The following is a 19,794-nucleotide window of genomic DNA, read 5'->3' as shown; positions in this document are numbered from 1 at the left end:
TGAGGTGCCCCTAACAACCCATTTAAAACTGCCAAACTCTGCTCTGGCCTGCATTCCTACTTCCAGTTCCCAGCCCACTCTTCATCTTTCCATGGCACTCAGCATTGTGCCTGCAGTCTACAGCTCACTTGTTTATTGTGCCTCTTGCTGAGCTCCTCGATTAGCGTGGTTCATAGTTACAACATACTAGGTTATGGGGCTGGAGAGATGGCTCGGTGGTTAAGAGCCATGGCTGCTCTTGGAGAGGACCCAGGTTTGATTCCCAGCACCCACATGACAGCTAACGACCATGTGTAACTCCAGTTCCAGGGGAACCCAAAGCCTTCTTATGACCTCTGTGGGCATTGCACGACAGGGGTGCACTTACATACATGCAGGCAACACACTCATACACATAAATGATAAAATATTTTTTAAATCAACATATCAGGTAAAAACAACATAAGGGAGAAGGATTGATTTTGGCTCACATTTTGAGAGTGGCTCAGTCCATCGTGGTGGGGAGGGCCTGGCAGCAGGCGGGGCTCTGTCCTCGTCATGGTGGTACATACAGAGCTGCTCCCATGGCAGCGAATAGGAGGCAGAGGCTGCCAATGCAAACAGGTGACTATGATCTTTCAAGGACCACCTCTAGTGACCTTCTGCTGGTCAGGCCCCACCTCCTAAAGATTCTGCAGCCTTCAAAATAGCAGCAGAAGCTGGGGATCAAGTGCTCAGAGCATCAGCTTGTGGGGAACCTTCTAGAGTCTAACCCTGACAAGCCTGTTGGATCCCTGAGAACAACGTGGTTCAGATGTATCCCCAGAACCATGCCTGGTATGTAGAAAGCCCTCAGCAGGTATTTGCAAAGGAAGTTGGCCTAATATTTACCTAACAAACATTTTAGAAGGCTTTCTCCATGCCAGGTGCTACTGTAAACACTTAAGAGATGTTAACTAGGACATTGCTTGTAACAGCCCTGTAAAGTTGGAGCTATTCAGCCTCTGTTGGACAGATAACACAGATAAGAAGCCTGCACAGGGTCACACAGCTGTAAGGAACACCAAGCACTCTCATCCTGGTGACGTGGTTCTAAAGTCTGTCTAGGCCCCTGGAAAGCTACTTGTCCTAATAAGTGGATAAAAGGAAAAAGAAACAAAGGGAAAGAGGGAGATGCCTACATCTGGACACTTGCGTACACTCTCAGGCACGCTCTGAAGCCTCTCTTGGAGCGTGAGACCCCCTGGCTAGTGATTTCCTAGCACACAGAGAAAACAGACTCACTTGGCAAGGACATCTGTTTCAATGGCAGCAGAGATCCTGGCCAAAATAAGTGCCAGCTGGCAAGCTGTGTGCTGCCACCTCCATCCTGGCCTTGGTACTTCCAGCAGAGTTGGCATTGAGTAGCCCTCCCTCTTCCTGGAGGAGTAGACAGTGAGGCCAGCTCTGATCTGGCCTTCTGCAAGGGAATGCATGCCTGGATCTGCTTGTCCGGTACAGCACATGCCCAGTTTGACTAGTGTTTGGCCACCTTGAAAGCTCCCCTGTATTCTTTACAGCACAACTGGGTCTACCTCTCTAATGACCTAAGTATTTGAGGTTGAGGGAAAGGCTTCCCTATATGCACCCCCAGATGTGGTGCACTGATGCAGCACAGGGCCAGACTGCCTGCACTTTGTGTCTTAGAGCCTTGGTACACAAGTGCAGGCCAGATCAACATTGGAAGGGTTGCCTATGCACCTATGACCTGGGCCCCTTTTAGGGAGCTGCCATGCTCATCTGGCCTTCTGTGGAAAACTGTCCTCCCCCCTCTTCTCTGCCTCCTAGGGACCTTGAGCTCAGGGCAGGCAGAACAGATGGTTCTCCTTAAGAAAGGCAGCCACTGACTGAGCTGAAGAGCCGCTAATTTGATCAATACACGGATGCCCTGGTGAAATCTGGTATTTCCAAAGGCCTGGGCCAGCACTGTTTCTTTCTGCCAGGTCTGCTTTAGCCGTTGCAGTGCAGTGTCCTGTGGTGTCTTGCTCAGATTCACATGTGTGAGGTCTCATGGCGTGGAGCTCAGGAGCTTTTGGGATCTTGGCTCTCAGCCTCACACCAAGAGAGCTGTGCTCTGTGGTAAAGGAATGGCTGGGAATGTGAAGAGGCTCTTATTGCCCCTGCTAATGGTCCTGGTGATGGAGGTGATAGTGACGATGGTGGAGGTGATGGTAGTGGTGATGATGGTGGTGGTGGTGATGGTAATGGTGATTATGGTGGTGGCGATGGTAATGGTGGTAGTGGTAGTGATGGTGATGGTGGTAGTAGTGACAGTGATGATGATGGTGTAGTGGTAGTGATGATGGTGGTGATGATGATAATGATAGTGGTGATGGTAATGATGGTGGTGGTAATAGTAGTGATGATGGTGGTGATGGTGATGGTGCTGATAATGATGGCAGTGCTAGCAATGGTAGTAGTGATGATGGTGGTGGTGGCAATGGTAGTTGTGATGATGATGGTAATGATGATAATGATTGTATTGGTGATGGTGTTGATGATGATAACTGTCCTGTTTTGAGCACTTGGTATAGTATGTAGAACAGCTATACTATTATCCCCTAGTACACAGATGGAAAACCAAGACACAAAGAGTTCCTGTGACTTGCCTAGATTGGTAGTGGGCCTTGATTTTTGTCCCAGGTGGTTTGGCTCTAGCACCTCCAATCAGCACACTTAATCCTCACCCCCTTGCTTCTCATTTGTAAGCCCTATGAACACCCACTCAAGACCTCTGGAAACATACAACAGCCAGAGGAACAACTTTAATGGGCGGCAGTGGCTTCTAAGAATAAACAGTGAGTGGCTCAGCATGGTCCCCAGGGCTTCGTGTACCTCTGACCCCCACCTCTGCCTCAGCTCCCTTTGCCTGTCCATCAGGCACCCATGCTCTGACCTCCAGCTCTTCCTCCAATCCCTAAGTCTAGCCCTATCTTAGGGCCTTTGAGGGCTGTACCTTTGCCTGGAATATTGTGACCTGGGAGGCCCCACACAGACAGAAGAAACTTCTACCAGCCTCCTGTCTGTCATTCAGTCATAGACCTTTTGTCTCCACTTGGCCTAAGTCCTGGGCAGGGACTTTCAGGACTCTTGTTTCATCAGTTTCAGCCCTGGCACGTGGTCACATCTTTGGCAACTCTACATAGCTATGCTACATATGGATCAGCGACTGGATCGGGGAGTGAGAAGGCAAGAAAAGAAATTCTTCAAATCCTCGCTGGTTTAGATGAACCAGACAAAGTCAGACTGGTTTAAGGAAATGTGGCTGATGGGAAAAGTGACATTTATAGTTCTCAGGACAAAGTGATAGGGTGTAGCCTGGTGGCTCCACCAGTGAACTGCTTTATTGATTGATATTATGTTACTGAAATTGAACCCAGGGCCTGTACATTTAGACAAGTGGCCTGCCCCTGTGCTATACCCTGGCCCAAAGAGACCGTTTTATTTATTTTTATTTTATTTATTTTATTTTATTTTGTGTGTCTCTGGGGTGAGGTTGTGCGTGCCACAGTACATGTATAGATGTCAGAGGACAACTTGCAGGAGTTGATTCTCATCTTCCACCATGTGGGACCTGGGGATTGAACTCAAGTCATCAGTCTTGGCAGCAAGTGTCTTTACCTACTGAGCTATCTCACCAGTCCAGGGAATTTTTTTTTTTTTTGTCTTTTTGAGACAGGGTCTTCCTGCAGCCCAGGCTGTCCTAGAACTCACTGTGTAGACCAGGCTGGCCTTGAACTCACAGAGATCCACCTGCCTCTGCCTCCCAAGTGCTGGGACTACAGGTGTATGCCACCACGCCCAGCTGGGGATTATTTTAAATGAACAAACAGATAGGAATAATTTCTTATGGACATACCAGTTCTGAATGTGTTTTTAAGAAGTGAGAAATGTAATTTTTAGTTATTGAAATACTTCCCAAACAATCTTTCTGATGCCATTCCTCCACTAATAACATTTCTGATAATAATAGTAGTGAATTTCATCAGCACCTTCCTGAAACCTCAGATGAGCAAATTCCAACCTGATGCAGCCCCTGACCTGGCCCACATTCCTTTCCCTCTGTCCTGGGTGGGCTGCGGAATCCCACTCTGGTCATTCCTGGTGCTAGGGACTAGGGCGAAGGAGACATCTGCAGATGGACTTCTTCAAGGTGGCCAAACATCCCCAGACCTTTTACCTTGGGTTTTTTTCAAGGTCTGTATAAGAGCATTCAGCTTTGAAGAGTGCCGTTTGTGTAAAAGCCTAGAATAGAGTTCACCCTGCTGCCTAAGGAGTCTGCACTGAAAACCAAACACCTGAGTCTCCTTAAGACAACTGATGCAAGACTGTCCCTGGCTATTTGATTCAAAGTTTCCAAAAGTGGGAAACATGCCACACACCCAGTAACAGAATGGATAAACAGATTGTAATATGTTCCTGCAGTGAGATGATGCACTGAGATCAGAAAAGGGTGCCAGGGGGAGTGGGCGTTGGAGAGATAGGTCAGCAGTTCTAACAGCTCTGGCTGCTCTTGCAGAGGACCAGGTTCAGTTCCCAGCACCCACATGGCAGCTAACAACCATCCTTAACTCCAGTTCCCATTTAATACCCTCTTCTGACCTCTGTGGGCATTGCATAACATGGGTGCACTTACATACATGCACGCAATACACTTACACACATAAAATAAAGATAATAAGTAAATATTTTTAAAAATAAAAAAAGGGCATGGGGGTAGAGAGAGCACTGCTTAGCCTCTATCTCTAGCATGTCGTGACCTTGCAGTGAGCCCACTGAGTCTTGGGGACTTCTACAGTGGATGGGTTCTTGCCATCTGCTACAACTGCTCAGTTGATAGAGTGCTTGCCTAGTATTCCTGAAGCCCTAGGTTTAGTTTCCAGCATTGTATAAACTGGCCATGGTGGTGCATGCCTATGATTCTAGCACTGGGGAGATGGAGACAAAGGGGATCAGAAGTTCAAGGTCATCCTTGGCTACATAGGGTGTTGGAAGCTAGCCTAGGCTACATAAGAGCCTATTTAAAAAGAAAAAAATTTCAAGACAAATCAGAGTAAAGGAAAGTTAGTAAGTAAGTTTATTGATTAAACAGAAAGGGAAGGCATGCTTGAAGAGAGCCACAGGGCTCTACAAGAGGTACATGCCCATGACCCGAGTGGTTGGTACATGTGACGCAGGGCTTTAGAGCAACTTAATTAGCAACAAGTTCAGAGCCAGGGTGTCCTGGCATACCCCTTATTCACAGAATTCTGTCCTTGAGGAGGAAGCTTTGAAGGCACACAGTCCAGTTGGATGTGGGAGGGCTTGCTGAGTGGAAGCGTGGGGCAAAGGGGCCCTCACAGGTCACTTGGAGGCTGGACTGCAGGCACAGTTGATCAGCCATTTTAAGCATCTTGTTTGTGATGCTTCTCAGAAAGGGGAGTGTAGATCTTTTGTAGGTGGCCTGGTCAGTTAAGTCAAAATTCCTGGATGTGAGCCAGGACAGGACAAAAACCAGAACCAGGAGAGTAGGGGAAGGTGGCTTTGTCTTCTCATGCAACTGGTATTTCCTAACTAGCTACTAGAATGGGAGGCCTGCAAGGGGAAACCAGGAACTTTCCAGAATGTGTCTTTAGCTGGGTGGTGGTTGCACAGGTGAGAGTATGTATGTGTCTATATAGTCATTAAGCTTAACAATTTTTGAATATTACTCTATGTAAGCTATAACTCAGTCAAATATATATATATATATTATATTTGTGAAACCATGTAGTAAATCTTTCAAAAAGGAAATAAAGGGGCTGGAGAGATGGCTCAATAGTTAAGAACACTGACTGTTCTTGTAGAGGACCTGGGTTTCATTCCCAGCATCCACATGGTGGCTAACAACTGTCTGTAACTCCAGTTCCAGGGGATCCATTGCCCTCTTCTGGCCTCCCATGGTATTGCATGGCATGAATGCACTTACATACATGCAGGCAAAATACTTATACACATAAAGTAAAAATAAATAAACCAAAAAAGAATTTAAAAAGAAATAAATATGCAAATGATCCCCCCACCCCAGGAAAAGACATCGATTGCTTGGACTCTTGTTTGAACTCTTCATGACATCCTCATGGCTTTAGCATCAATGTCTGCACTTCAGAGATGAAGAGCCTGTGGTTCATGGCATGCTCGGGGTCCCATAGCTTGAGTGGTAGATCTGGAAGTTGCTTGCTTTCAGCCACACACACAGGCCCTTCTGATCTGCCTCTGAGTTTCTGAGTTTCCTCACCAAGTTCATGTTCCCATGTTGCCTTGGACCCACAGCTGGCCTTCTTTGCAGAGGGTGGGGTGGGGATCATCAGCGTCTTCAGCTACTCCTACCGCGTACCAGGTGGCTCTAATGCAGCTGTATCTCCCCCTCAGCACCCCTTCGTCAGCAGCATCACCAGTAACAAGGCTCTTCGGGAGTTGGTGGCTGAGGCCAAGGCTGAGGTGATGGAGGAGATTGAGGATGGCCGGGAAGATGGAAAGGATGATGGGGAAGAGGAGGACACTGTGGATGCTGCCTCTGTAAGTAAAGGAAACGTGGGGGCTGGGGAGGGTGAGTCCCAGCTGCTCATAGGAGGGAGGCTGGGGAAGGTTCTTTTCAGCTTCTCCAGGCTGACTTCTGCTCAGCTAGTCCTCCCACATCCAGCTGGACTGTGTACCTTCAAGGCTTCTTCCTCAAGGACAGAATTCTGTGGATAAGGCATATGACAGCACATCCTGGCCCTGAACTTGTTACTGATTAAGTTGCTCTAAAGCCCCATATCACATGTACCAACCACTCAGGTCACTCAGGGTTAGGCCTAGAGGGTGTTAACCAGATCCAAATTCTCAAAGAGGATGTAGAATGTAGATTTTCACATGAAATATTCCCATTTCTGAGAGTAACTGATTCCTTGCTCTCCAGCCTATTTTCTTAGTGTGGCTCACAGATATGTTTTAACACTGAGGTAAGTAAGTAGATGGGGTGAGAGGCATCAGGCCAAGGGACTGAAGGATACCCCTCACCCACTGGGCTGCCCTGAGTGTCAGGGACCAGTGTCTTGGCACATTTGTAAGCCATTTGCAGCTTCAGCACTTGTTGAATTTAAATAGAAATGAAAGCGAGTTAAAATGGATAAAAGCCGCCTGAGCCAAGCATCGCATCTGTGGGCTGGATCCTGTCTGAGCTGTCTAAGTAGGATCGCTGCTTCAAACAGTTTGGCTTGGGGACTTCTGCTGGGGGCTTGCTTGACCCAGAGGGACCCAGTATCCAGGGAAGCAGGGCTGAGTTGTCATGGAGCTGCATCCCAGCCCCTTGACATTTGTTGTCTTCAGATTAAAACTTTTTTTTTTTTTTGGTCTTTTTGAGACAGGGTCTCCCAGTAGCCCCAGCTGGCCTGGAACTCACTATGTAGACCAGGCTGACCTTGAACTCACAGGGATCCTCCTGCCTCTGCCTCCAGAGTGCTGGGATTAAAGGCATGTGCCACAACGCCTGGCTCAAATTAAAATTTTTAATTAGCATACACAGTATTGTTGTAGAATTTTTGGACAACTTGCTTTGTTGATTCTCCTCCTCCATCTTTCCCCAGTCCCCCAGACCCTGACTTGTACCCCATCATAACCTCCTTTCTGTTTTTGAGTTATATGTGGTCATTTATTTTCTATTCATAGAAGTGAGTATTCCAGCTCATCATAGCAATGTTTCTAATACTTTCTACTCCACAAAAACTAAAATGCAAGGGGCAGACAAGCTAAATTCAGCCCCTGAATTCAGGATTGACTGCGACTTTATGATTTTATTTTAGATGTGATTAGTTACCGTCAAGCAATCAACAGATAGCATGTGAAAATTAAGATTGCCAGTCTGGTACTCGGGCTCAGTTGGTAGAGAGGTTGCCTAGCATGCATAAAGCCCTGGGTTCCAGCTCAGCACCTCATAAACCTGGCATGATGGTTCATACCTTTAATCATAATACTTGGGAGGGAAATGCAGGAGGATCAGAAGTTCATGGTCATCCTTAGCTACAAATCAAGCCAGAGGCCAGCCTGGGTTACATGAGACCCTGTCTCAAAAAAAAAAAAAAAAAAAAAAAATCCATATTGCCTGCATGTGTTGAGAAATTAGGAGGTCTGGCCTCAGGGGTGAAAGGGTTATTTTCCCCACATTGTGTCGACTGGCTGAGCCCTCTCTGCAGCTGGTCAGTCTCCTAGAAGCGGGGAGCTATAATTAGGTAAAGAGAGGAGAAAAGTCCATTCCTCATCCTGGTGGTAGTGGGGAGCTGTGGAGACTGGGCTCAGTGGTCCCTGTCACACTCTACTGGCCTTACTGATTCACCTGCAGTGGGCCTGGTTTTCCAGGCCCCCTTACATGGCTGACTACTGCCGTGGACCCCCAGCAGCTCAGCCTTGATTGTTTTCTAGCCCATGGGCAACCATACTCAGGACTCTGCTGATGCAACTCAGCCAAGCCACAACGCTGACAAGGACTCACAGGCCCCGATGCCTCCCAGCCAGCCTCAGGAACCTGTGAATGGGCCCTGCAGCCAACCCTCAGAGGATAAATCTCTCCAAACCACCAGCCTTGCAATTGGGGCCTCCAGCAATGAGAATGGCTTAAAGGTGCCTGCTCCCCTCCGAAAGTCCCGACCAGTATCCATGGATGCCAGAATTCATTTGGCTGAAGAGAAGCAAGTCACTGACCAGGCTGGGGACCTCAGTCCAGCAGCCAGTAGATCCCAAAAGGCGAGCCAGAGCCGGCCCAACAGCAGTGCCCTGGAGACCTTGGGTGGCGAGAAATTGGCGAATGGTGGCCTAGAGCTCCCCAGCCTGGTAGCTCCAAGCCATTCTAAGAGGGCCTCAGACTGTGGCAGCCTGTCCACTTCTGAGAGCACGGACTACAGCACCTCCCTGTCCACCGACCTGTCCCTGAACAAAGAGTCTGGATCACTGTCCCTCAAGGTAACATCACCTATCACCCTGAGGGGAGGAGCAGGTGGGTTGGCCAGGGTTCCAGTGCTTAGGCTCAGTTTTCAAAAGCATCCAAAGCTGCCTACATTGTATTTTATTTGTGTATTGTTTTTAGATTTGTTTTTATTGAGGTTTTGTACATTTCATACAACAGTTCTTAATCAAATTTAGAGCCCCTCCCCCATCAATGTCCCCCCTTATGTATTCTGCCATACACGTTAAGTTCTATCCAGTCAGGCATTTGTACCCAGATGTCCTTCAGTGCATGTTCACCCCCTGGAGTCTAGTCAGCCCATCTGTAGATGGTAAGTAAGGTCTATTCTCCCTTACCCAGTAGTAATCAGTTTCCAGCAGTTCCCAAATTAGGGCCTGCCCACCACCCATTTCCCTCCATTGCCGCAAGTTCACACATACAAGCTTCCAGTGGCCTGAAAGCCTCTGCTTCCCTATGTTCATGAACCAAACTTGGCTCTTACGATCTTTCCTCCCCGCCATTCCTCAATGGTTTGTGTATTTTTGTGGGGTACTGGAGGTAAACCCAGAACCTGGTACATGCTAAGCACTTATCCCCCTTCATCCCCAGCCTCTTACCTCTCATTTTAAGTGGTTCATGAGGCTGGCTCCTTGTTTAAGATTTTAGCTCATTTCATAAATTAATTTTAAAAGTAAAATTTTTCTTGCCTGGGGGAGTCAGCCATGTGATCAGTGGCTGAACAGGTAGAGTCAGTGAGAGGAACTGAGCTCCCTGGTCTCCTGTCTGGAGGTGGGTGACACTAAATAACCATAGCCACCCTGTGCAAAGTACCTTAAAAGGAATTAAGGAGCTGTTCCTCCCACAGTTTCCAGATTGGGCAGCTGAGACCCACTGGGAGTTGACACAAGTCACAGGGTGGTTTGACCTCAGACTGGTCTCCCAGCTGTGTGTGCCTTTCTGCCCACCCTTCCTTGAGAGACTAGAAGGGGTCACCCCTTTCCTTGTCTGCCTGGGATGCTGTTAATCTTGGTCACTGGAACTCCCAAATAAGCCTGACTTAGGGGCCTGGGGCAGGAGTGATGCTGTATATTTCTCTATTTACTTTCAAGATTTACTCAGGGCAAAATACACAATAGAGACACAAACAGCTGTTAAGTGAAAGGCCAGTGAAGGCAGGAAAAGCAGCCTGCCAGCCCTCCATTAGCCTCTGGGGCAGAACGTACAGTCCCAGCAGGTGTGTCCACGGCAGCTTTTCTTTTCTTTAAATTGACACAGATTGTTATAAACTGTAGCTGCCCAATTTTAGGCAGTAGCCTTTATGTAGAAGCATCATCTATAGGACAGGGGACTCGATGTAGCTCAGTGGTAGAGTGCTTGCCTTACATATATGAGGCCCTGGTTTGATCTACAGCACCATTTTTATATATAATTAAAAGGCATGAAGTGAGCCAGGTGTGCTGGTACAAGCCTTTAATCCTAGTGCTCCAGAGGCAGAGGCGGGTGAATCTCTGTGAGATCAAGACCAGCCTGCTTTATATAGTAAGTCCCAGGCCAGCTGGGGCTATAGGGAAACCCTGTCTTAAAAAGAAGAAATTCCAAAAACAAGAGTGACCTGCCTAGAGAGCAGGGTCCCTGCCTCTTCTCCAGGGTGTAGGAGCAACCCGCTGCAGCGAAGCCGAGGATACGAGCAGTTCTCAGAGCCCCTGGCTGTGTCAGTGTCCGCTGCTGTGACCTGCTAGTGCTGGATGGAGGCCCCGTGGGCAGGAGCAGTGCTCACAGGAGGGCTGTGGCCATGGCTGCCCTCTGCTCTCCTTCCTACTCCTGTCTTCGCACTAGTTGGCCCTGTCTTCAGTGGACAGAGCTGAGCGTGATGGATCTCTGCTATCGTTGTGCAGATCCCCAGCGAAGCGTGCTGGCAGAAACATACAGAGTGAGGAACCAACTCTTAGTTACCCTGGCATCCCACTCCCCTTGAAGGGACTGTCAGGCCCTTGGGGTGATCTGTAAAGGCAGGGCTGGGCTCTAACAAGAAGGGCCTTGGAAGCTGGCCAAAAAAAGATCAGAGGCAGTGGGCAGGAAACCATGCAGGCCGTCCCTCCTCTGGGTCAGAACCAAGCCCTTCCAAAGGGCATATGCCATACCACCATGACACCTACCAGGGCAAGCAGCCCTCTGTAAGTAGCCAAATGTTCACTGTGCAGTTATTCATAAAGAGAAGTAAGCATGAGGAATTGTCCCATGTTTCTGGCTCCGGAAGGCCGGAAAGGCACAGCTGCCTATGGGCTCCAGCCAGGTCAGGTGTGGCTACCAAATCCATTAGGGATTGTGGTCTGCAGTCATGATTGGCAGAAGTAAATAACCAGGTATTGAACCCTGCCATGAGCTGGCACTGCTGTGTGCCCATGCAGCTGCCATCCATTCTTCATGGCCACCGTGGGAGATGAGTTCTGTTTTATCCTGGTCGGTAGAGGAAGCTGAGACTCAGGCAGGACACGGGACTTGCCCAGGGTCCCAGAAACAGCAACCAGTGAGGATCAGCACCAGCTCTTTCTGGTGTTGAGTCCTGTTCTGTGAGAACGCCACTGTGAAGCCTGAGACCAGTGGAAGGAAGGGGATGAGGTCCGATGCTCAGGCCCTGCTTGGGAAGAGGTACATTGGACAGCCATGTTCTTCCTGGGCCCAGGCTGTGGGGCTGGGAGGCCTATGGACCTCACCCTGCCTATGCCGTGGATTCCTAGCTGAACTTGGGCATGTTTTCCTTACTAGGACTTAAGGCTACACAACAAGACCCTGAAGCGGACCCGCAAGTTTGTGGTAGACGGTGTGGAGGTTAGCATCACCACCTCCAAGATCATCAGTGAGGATGAGAAGAAGGACGAGGAGATGAGATTTCTCAGGCAAGCCTGGAAGGCACCAGTGTGGGAATGGGTGGGGGTGCCGTGAGAGGGCAGGAGAACTGCCTGCCGAAGTGTGAAGTGGGAGAACTGAGGAGGCCAAGGGAACTGGTTTTACTTGAGGCTCTTCTAACCACCTACCCACTCATCTGCCTATCTGCCACCCACCATTCTGTCCATGTACTCACTCACTCACATGCCCAATGACCCATCTACCCAAGCATCTATCTACCTATCTGTGTCTCTGCTCATCTGCCTGTCTACCTAGCCCCATCCATCCACCTGTCCATCTTCCTACTCATCTATCCACCCATTTACTCTATCCATTTATCCACTATCTATGGACTGAAAGGTTCCATTCACCCAATTGTTCATCTGTTTTCCCTTCCACTTACCTACTCATCTGTGAATCCATCTATCCATGTATCTACCTGTCCATATACTCACCCACCTAGCCACCCAGTCATCCATCTGTCCATCCACCTACCCATGTCTATCCTCATCCACCTACCTATATAATCGTCCATTTATTCCATTCAATCACCTATTCATCATCTGTCATCCATCTTTCCATCTGTCCACCCAAGTATCCATCCATGCATCACCTGTCCATCCACCCACCAGGTGGGACAGAATGATGATCCAGATAAATGAAGCTATGGCCCATGTAGAATTCATACCTAACGGACTCTTAAACACAACACACAGCTAATTCTTGATTGTGCTGCACACTGTGAGGGGAGGCACTAGGAATTTGTGATAGTGAGTTGCCTGTGTTGAGCAGAGGTTGCGCTTAGGGAACCCCTAGTAAGCTGAGCCTGAAGGGTGAAGAGAGCACCCCAGAGCTGGGGGAGTGCTGAGCAATCTGCAGTTGATGAGGCCCTGAGGGGACCACTTGGTTTATTTCAGGATCTAAGAGGCAGGTCTTTGGTGTGGAATACCAAGGAAGTATGGCCTGTGGGTGGACAGGTTATGGAGGTCTGTGAACTGGGGGAAGGTGGAAGATTCCAGGCACAGCAGAAAGTGGAATGGCAGGCAGTGACCAGCCCTAATGTCCCTGTGGGAAAGTTTCTCTGGCTGTTCTATAGGTCTTAACTGGAGAAGGGCAAAACTGGCTTGGGAGGCAGGGCACCTCTGTCCAAGACCATCAGACTCTGGGCTCAGGCTGGGACAGTGGCTAGGAGGAGGCAGAAAAAGGGTCAGATTCCATGTATAATATGGAGGCAAGCCCAGTAAGATTGCGAAGGACTGGACAGAGGAAGAAGGCGTAAGGCAAAGCCACTTGCCAGAAACAGCTGCACACGCTCCAGTTGTTCCAAACAGCCTTCCTTGGGGACCCTATTCCACACATGCAAGGGAGGAAACAGGGTCTCTTGGTAGATAAGCTATGTGTCCTGGGTCTCTAGTTAGCAAGGAGTAGAGCAGAGATTCTGCCTGGGTCTGTCTGAGAATTCCTCCAGTTTCCATCATGCCCTTTGGCTTCCTGGGACTACTGGTAATGTTGGGTTGCTGAGTGCTGAGGAAGCTAGGGGATGGAGCTCCTGGGGGATGGAGCTCCTGAGGGATGGAGCTCCTGGGGGATGGAGCTCCTCGGGGATGGAGCTCCTGGGGGATGGAGCTCCTGAGGGATGGAACTCCTGGGGGATGGAGCTCCTGGGGGATGGAGCTCCTGAGGGATGGAGCTCCTGAGGGATGGAGCTCCTGGGGGATGGAGCTCCTGGGGGATGGAGCTCCTGAGGGATGGAGCTCCTGAGGAATGGAGTACCCTGAAGCCAAGGCTTTCCAGGCCTTCATTGTTTGGATAAATATCCTCATTCAATCCAGAAGTGAAACTTGGATGCCAAAAGGCATAAACTTATTGCCAGTGTCCTCCAGAAATGTTCTACCTATTTACGTCTGTTAGTAGCACATGAAAGTACCAATTTTCCCTGTTCATTTGCCTGTTTAGTGAAAATTTTTCCTTGTATATTTGCATTTCATATCATAGATAATTTTAAATTTTCTTGTGTTTACACTGTTCTGTACCACTTTTTGGATTAGAATCTTTCCTTTCTCACTGATTCTAAAAGTGCTGTTTATATATGGAGGGTTCATGTTTTGACTGTCAGTGAATATCAAATGGAGCCTGAGTTCCAATCAGGCCTCTAGTGGAGTCTGTGGGATTCTCTATCATCCAACCCTCCATGACTGAGGCTGTGGACCATGATTTTAGGGGCCATTTACTCACTGGGAAATGTTTGTATCCTTTCATTTTTCAGGCGCCAGGAACTTCGAGAACTTCGGCTTCTCCAGAAAGAAGAACATCGGAACCAGACCCAGCTGAGCAGCAAGCATGAGCTGCAGTTGGAGCAAATGCACAGACGCTTTGAACAGGAAATCAACGTGCGTGTGTGAGCAGGGATGGCCCAGGGCTTCTGGCCTTGGGGTTTTCTTTAGGTGGCAGTTGCAGAGGGGGCAACTGAGGCAGTGGAGAGCTGTTCCTGTGACTTCCTGAGAGGCAGAGGCAGTGACTGGTAGCCATGCTTGTAAAGGTCATTGTAGCCTGAGCCACTCAGGGGCGTTTCTAGAGGAAATCGCCTTCATAGAGGTCCATGCCACTGCCCCACAAGGCCAGTGGTCTGGTCTTCCTTTTCAGAGGAGTAAACAGACTGAGAGAGGTTAAGTAACTTGCCCTGGTCACACAGCAAAAGGGCAGCGGGGCTGGGATTCAAGCCCAGGTCTAGCCCAAGCTCTGAGCTCTCCCTTCTCCCTCCAACATATAAAGTGACTCTGCTGAGTGTTTCTGAATTTTCATTCCTTCCAGGCCAAGAAGAAATTCTTTGACACAGAGTTGGAAAACCTGGAGCGGCAGCAGAAGCAGCAGGTGGAGAAGATGGAGCAGGACCACAGCGTGCGGCGCCGAGAGGAAGCCAAGCGGATCCGCCTGGAGCAGGATCGGGACTACGCCAAGTTCCAGGAGCAGCTCAAGCTGATGAAGAAAGAGGTGACCCTCCAGGGGTGCCAGGGCCCCTCTGGTACAAGGATGGGCCTCCTTCACAGCGGAGGGGCTGCAGGGGGCCTGTTACCCCAACGTTCGTAGCCCTCCTCTGTCTTTCCTGTGCCACTTTTCCTCTGTGTCAGCTTTTTTCCACATGGCCTTGGTCAGCCTCTTTTATACCCTTCCAACTTAGCACCCCTGGCTGAAAAAACAGGGAAGGGAGAAGAGATGGTGGCTCCCCAAATTGGAGGTGCTGTTACCACTGTGCCCCTGTTCTCTGCCCTCTCTTGGTTGTTTCCCCCTCTGAGTTGGAAGGGGAAGGGGAAGGGAAGGAAGTGCATGGACCTGAGATGACAGGAAGGAGACATGCTTAGCCTGCCCTGCACAGGGCATCTGGGTCTCAGCATAGCCCATGCTTCTCCCTGTGGAGGGATCTAGTAGCTGGGATGGCCTTCCCTAGACTCTGAGGAGGAAGGAGGCAGGTAAGCAAGTGGGAGTGCCCAGAGAGGCACATCAATCTCCAACAGACAACAGTGTGCAGCCTGCCAGGGTGGGCCAAGGAGCTAGGAGTCCCAGAGCTCAGCTCCTAGACTGCACTGTGTGGGTCTAAGAGCTGCAGTAACTGCCTGCAGAGCCAGGACCATTGACCAACGCAACTGAGCCAAGGGTGGTGGACGTGAGGGACTCTACTCAGGCAAAATCAGAGACTTCAAAAAAAATCAGTAATAGGATAAAATGAATTCAAACCCTTTGTAGATAAGGGTTGGGGGTATATTAATAGCTTAGTGGTAAAACATTTGCCTAGTATGTAGGGAAGCCTGAATTCAAGTCCTGGCACTATATTAAAACAAGTCCATGAACAGACTGTTGACTCTACTAACATTGTCAGCTTAGGTAAGAGGTAGGTAAGAGGTAGGTCCTCTAGGGGTAGCATTGGAATCTGTTGTTTTTTTTCTTAATTATTTTTATGTTTATGAGTGTTTTACCTGCATGTATGTAAGTGCACCTGTGCATGCAATGCCTGTAGAGGCCAGAAGAGGGCATATGATCCCCTGGAACTAGAGTTATAGATGGTTGTCAGCTACTATGTGAGTGCTGGAAACCCAACCTGGATCCTCTGAAAGAACAGTCAGTGCTTTTAACTGTTGAGCCATCTCTCCAGCCCTGGAACTTTTCTTTTTTAAAAGTTTGGCATTTTGTTCATACTTTTGATTTGTTTTATCTTAGTGCCCGAGTTTTTGGCATCCCCTTACTTTTGTGACTGAGACTCAACTCATATCTCACTCTCCTCCCAGCCCTGGCCCACCAATGGAGAAATTGGCAGGTCTGTAGGGCATATGGTGAAGGAGGAGAAACTGCAGAGAGTGGGCTGGAGCAGGCATTGTGTCCAGTTTGGGCTCTGTGGCTCATCTGCTGTGGGGCTTTGGACAGGCTATGTCCCTGAGTCCCAGTTGCCTCTGTCAAAAGTGTTCTCTAATAGCTGTTTGATTGTCTGCAGGTATGGCCCTGTGCAGGATGTTAGGAATAGTACAATGAACAAAATAGACAATCCTTATCTTCCAGAACACTGTGGAAATGTGCCAGTGATGAACATACTGTGAACATAAACAGGCTTGTTAGCTAGAGGAAATCTGGATAGAGAGCTGGGTGGATGGAGCACATCTGTAATCCCAGAGCTTGAGAGCTAGAGGCATGAGGATCAGGAGTTCTAGGCCTGCATATGTTACATAGTGAGATTCTATCTCAAATATACATAGATATGGGGCTGGAGAGATGGCTCAGTGGTTAAGAACACTGACTGCTCTTGCAGAGGACCTGGGTTCAATTCTCAGCACCCGTATAGCAACTCACAACAGTCCATAACGTCAGTTCAAGGGATCCAGTGCTCTCTTCTGGCCTCTGAGGGCACTGCATGCACATGGTGCACATACATACATATAAAATTAAAAAGTAAATCTCTGAAAAATTAAAAAGAAAACAAAAGAGCTGACAGATGACCAATATGAGGAGAGCTTAGGAAGCAAAAAGAGATTAGTGAGAGACGAAATCAGACAAGTGTACAGAGGCCAGATCACTTAGTACATTGGGCCACAGGCAGGAAGGAGCTTGCTGTCAGAGTTCTTGCTGTTTGGCATCCATTCCTTACACAGATGCTTTGAGCCTTAAATGAGAAGACTCTCAAGTGTTAGATCCACAGTCTGCCTGAAATAGCAGGGGATACCAGTTCCTTCCTTGACTCTACCTCATCATTTACACATGTCCTTTTTGTGGATGTAGATGGAAAGGAGATGCCACCAAGCCCCTGTTCCTTTGCCAGCTACTGTTCTTATAAACTGTTCCTCCTCAGCAGGGCTCTCATGTTTCCCATATGTGACGATGTCCAGGCAGTCTGCGAAACTAGTACTGGCCAGTACTAGATTCTCTCTCTCTCTCTCTCTCTCTCTCTCTCTCTCTCTCTCTCTCTCTCTCTCTCTCTTTCCTCCCTCTCTCCCTCTCTCCCTCTCTCTCCCCTCCCTCATCCTTCCACCTCTCTCCCTGCTTCCCTCTCTTGTTTCTGTCTCTCCTGGGAATGAACCCAGAGCCTCATGCATTCTACATAGGTACCCTACCACCGTGCAGAACCACTGTCCTGATTCAATTTTAATTTTTTTTCCTTCTTTTTTTTCTGGTTGTTTTCTTTGCAAGTTTTAATGGGAATAAAGGTTTGACATCTTCACCATTTTGGCTTTTCAGGACACTGTGCTGTGAAGTTAGCTTGTTTCCCCATTACTAGTTGTCAGTGTGGCAGATTTACTTGCTATGATCACTGATCACCCATTTCTTTCTCTTTAGTGACTTTGCCCGGAAGCTTGAGTGGAGGCTCACATTTACTGTCACTTTCCAGAGCTCCCAGTGGGAGTTTTCAGTACTTTATTTGCTTCCTCAGGGACCCTCTCAGGGACTGCTCAGGGGCTCCCACAGGTGCCAGAGCTCAGGGTGCTACTTACATGTATGGTGTTCTTTCTGCATATAACCTGCCCACCTTCCCTTGAGCCTTCAGTCTCCTCTGGATTGTTTATCATTTAAAACAGTGAAACAGTGTAATAACTGTGCATGTGACTGCTATACTGAACTGTGAGGAGAGGGGAAAGTCAGTCTGTGTTCAGTAGTTTTTTTTTTTCTGAATATTTTCTACCCGGTTTGCACAGTGATGAGATTGAACGATGACATGTTTCTCAGAGTGTGCCCCTGTCACAAAGCAATCTTGAATGAGTTTCTTAAATGATTCAGCACTCCCTAACCCTGTATACTGTATGTAACCCTGAAGACTATATCCTTCAGGAACCCTAGGCAACTTTTAGTTAAAAGCTACATTGTTTTTCTGGTTGGGAAAATGGTTCACTCCTTTCTCAACCACCTGTTACTGGATGGCACAGCAGCTTGTCTGACATCTGGTGACACTAGATGGCCCCAGGGGTTGCTGACCTGAGTCCTTGTGCCCCTTTGCCAAGTGGACTCTTCTTTTACTCTTTTGTCTCCTCCCTCTGTCATCAGAGGTATGAGTATTTTGAGCATCTTAGGCGTCCTTTAAAAAAAATCTCATAGGCTGTTCTTAGCTGCTGCTTCTAATGTTATGTCCCAGAAAATGAAGTAATCCACTTGTAAAAGCACAACTCTAAGCCAGCAGTCCTTATGAAATTGTGTGATGGTGCTCACTGACTATCACTAAGCTGGGGCTGGATACTTAGCAGTTAAGAGCATTGGCTGAGTTCCCAGCACCCACATAACTCACAACTGTCCTAACTCCAGTTCTAGGGGTATCTGACACCCCCTTCTAAGGCCTCAGTGGATACTGCATGCATTTGGTATTCTTATGTATATACAGACAAAATACTCATACACATAAAATAAAAATAAAAGTTTAAAAATTGTTTTTTAGAAAAAGACTGATTCTCAGCTCCTGTCCCCAGCCCTCTGGGACATTGGCAGTGTCTACAAACATATTTGGGGGTGTCGTAGCTGGGAGATGGAATAGAATACTCTTTGGTCTAGCAGCCAGAGATGCCACAGACATTCTGTAATGCATAGGACAGCATCTCCTCTCCCTGAGTTGCCAAAGTCAATAGTGTTGCAGGTAAGAAATGCATCTAAGGTATAAAAGCCAGACATCACGGGACCAGGACTCAGCCCACAAATCTAAAACCGTTTAGAAGATAGCAAACAGGAATCGGAAAGGAGGGTGAAGCAAGCTGGCGGGGTTCAGAAGTCAGATGGTGAGCATGTGTTTGACTTTAGGAGAGTTGTCAGACCCTTCCAAATGCTCTTCTTCATTCTTTCTCCATGGCAGTGTGTGAGCAGTCCATTCGCTCCATCTTCCCCAGCGCTTGGTTTTCTCAGCTTCTCTGTTTTATTTTAACCGTCCTGATGGGTATGAAGTGGCTTCTTACTGGGGTTTTGAGTTTGTGTTTACTAATGAATATACATGAGTATATATGTGTGTGTGTGTGTGTGTGTGTGTGTGTGTATTTTGTTTTTGGTCTTTTTGAGATAGGGTCTCCCTGTAGCCCCAGCTGTCCTGGAACTCACTATGTAGACCAGGCTGGCCTTGAACTCACAGGGATCCTCCTGCCTCTGTCTCCTGAGTGCTGGGATTAAAGGCGTATGCCACCACACCTGGCTATACATGAGTATATTTACCTCTTTGCTGCCCACATATCTTTTTTGGTGAAGTGTCTGCTCAGAACTCTTTCCCCTTTATTTAGCTAGAAGATTTGTTTTTATTACTGAATTCTGACAGTTCTCTTTATATCTGGAATGCAAGCACTCAGTGAGATATGTATCTTGCAAATATTTATTCCCAGTCTGTGGTTTGTCTTGCAGTTCCTAATAGTGCCTTGTTTCCTTTTAGCAGTTATTCTTTTTTATCCTTTCATTTTATGTGTATGAGTGTATTGCCTGCATGTGTGTAAGGGCACCCGTGTCGTGCA

General features: G+C 48.1%; 1 protein-coding gene across 1 annotated transcript in view; it reads left to right on the top strand.

Moving 5' to 3' along the window:
• The window catches only part of Stk10 (serine/threonine kinase 10), a 109,910-nt gene that overhangs the window by 70,751 nt on the left and 19,365 nt on the right, over window positions 1-19,794 (top strand). The window contains exons 8-12 of the mRNA XM_008850764.3: window positions 6,409-6,555; window positions 8,437-8,973; window positions 11,723-11,853; window positions 14,109-14,232; window positions 14,654-14,833. Of these exons, the coding sequence (XP_008848986.1) occupies window positions 6,409-6,555; window positions 8,437-8,973; window positions 11,723-11,853; window positions 14,109-14,232; window positions 14,654-14,833 (1,119 nt within the window). The remainder of the gene's footprint in view (window positions 1-6,408; window positions 6,556-8,436; window positions 8,974-11,722; window positions 11,854-14,108; window positions 14,233-14,653; window positions 14,834-19,794) is intronic.

This window comes from Nannospalax galili, unplaced genomic scaffold, assembly GCF_000622305.1.
Source record: "Nannospalax galili isolate Female #2095 unplaced genomic scaffold, S.galili_v1.0 scaffold104, whole genome shotgun sequence".
NCBI lineage: Eukaryota > Metazoa > Chordata > Mammalia > Rodentia > Spalacidae > Nannospalax > Nannospalax galili.
This window is presented reverse-complemented; position numbering and strand designations above follow the sequence as displayed.